This window comes from Gekko japonicus, unplaced genomic scaffold (genome assembly GCF_001447785.1).
Source record: "Gekko japonicus isolate JY-2015 unplaced genomic scaffold, Gekko_japonicus_V1.1 scaffold19081, whole genome shotgun sequence".
Classification (NCBI taxonomy): Eukaryota; Metazoa; Chordata; class Lepidosauria; order Squamata; family Gekkonidae; genus Gekko; species Gekko japonicus.
In genome coordinates, this window is record NW_015214714.1 from 1 (window position 1) to 1,719 (window position 1,719).

The 1,719-nt window shown below is 47.5% G+C and overlaps 1 protein-coding gene across 1 annotated transcript; it reads left to right on the forward strand.

Annotated features, from left to right (window-relative positions):
- The first annotated feature begins 305 nt into the window (after positions 1-305).
- Positions 306-1,058, forward strand: LOC107125134 (gastrula zinc finger protein XlCGF7.1-like). The gene has a single exon (XM_015428590.1). It carries the CDS (start codon positions 306-308, stop codon positions 1,056-1,058), a length of 753 nt encoding a protein of 250 aa, XP_015284076.1.
- Positions 1,059-1,719: the final 661 nt, after the last annotated feature.

A 1,719-nucleotide genomic window follows, 5' to 3' on the forward strand; every position in this document is an offset into this window, starting at 1 on the left:
CTCCCGCAGGAAATGACCCCTGGTTATTATTATGAAAATGCTCTGTGTTCTTATAAAATTGGCATGCAGTAGAGAAGGCTAAGTTGATCCCTTTGTTCTGACGTACTTTTAACATGGAAGGAGGTTCCCCCCCCCCAATGGAGGATCATTCAGATATGCTGACCTTCACCTGCAGTCTGATGTGGCACAGCCCAGGAAGACCTTCTGTCACATGATTCTGCTGTTTGTACAAATGGGGTCCAACAGAAAGCACCGCAAGTGCATCCTGTTGCTAAAAATAATTTGAGTGTGGTGATGGGAATAAAATGACCTTTCTTTCTAAAAAAGATTCAGCAGGCTCCAGGACTGCCAGCCGGACCACGGATACCCCGTCTGAGGAAGACTCTGGAGCCCTGAAAACGCCCCAGGACACGTGGGGGAATATGGGTGAGGCAACGTCCTCAGAGTGGGAGGAAGACAAGCGACTGGGTGAACAGGGCAGCTCTTCAGATGATGAACTTACTATTCAAACAACAGGGCCTAGAAAGTTTCCAGCGTTCCTCTCTTCACCGACCCTTAAGGCCAGGGAGGAACTGAAGGACATAGAAAGCCAAACAAGGACCTTCTTTTGGGGAGAAAAGCCTCACCAATGTCGTGAGTGTGGGGAGAGCTTCAGAGTGAAGCAAGAACTTGCTTTGCACAAGAGAATCCACTGGCGGGAGAGGCCCTTCCCCTGTGCTGTTTGCGGGAAGAGGTTTACCCGGCTGTACCACCTCACCACGCACCTGCGGATTCACTCGGGTGAGAAACCTTACCACTGCACCGAGTGTGGGAAGCGATACGCAGACGCCTCCAATTTTTACAAGCACCAGAGGAGCCACGTGACTGAGAAGCCCTACCCGTGTACAGACTGTGGGAAAACCTTTGGGGACCCGTCCAATTTTTATAAGCACCAGAAGGAGCACCGAGGGGATAGGCCTTACATTTGTGACACTTGCGGAGACTGCTTCAGCAAACAAAAGGATCTCTCTGCTCACCAGAGGATTCACGAGGATGGGAGGGTGCCCTCTCTGTATTGACTGGAGAGTAGGGTCAGGGACACCACACATAATGTTGTCTCCTTGGAGATGTCCTAAGCTGTGCTCATGAAGCAGCTTGTGGAGGAATATGGGACCTGGTCCTGGTCCACTTGTGGCAGACTGTGGTGCCCTGCTGGAATGAACACAGTGTCTGGAATTCTTGCTAACACATCAGTGAATCATGTTCTTCCAAGCTTTGAGCTTGGGAAATGTAGGAATGAGGTGGGAGCCTAAGGAACTGCAACAACATGGAACTATTTGTAGAGCTTTTCTGAGGGAAGCAGGGATACAGAAAGAAGGCATGATGTTCAAATATGCTTCCATTGTCTGTCTATGAAAGGAAGGTGGATGACTGACAGTTTGTGGTTGAAAATGTCTGCTACTAACCATTCCCATATGGATGCATTTTCTGGGGCAGTGAATGACAAGGGGAAAATCTCTTAATCCAGTACATTCTGCCCGGTGAGCATGCTGGTAATAAAAAGACAAAAATTCACTTACATCTCAGGGATGGGGAGGTTTGTTTTTTGTTTTTTTAATAAAGGTGAACAAATAAAATATGATATCTCTGCCATTGTTGCATGGAAGATTATTAACTGGATACCACAGAAGATTGCTGCATATAACCCAAAGTCATTGTATATGTAGAAGTTCTAAAAGT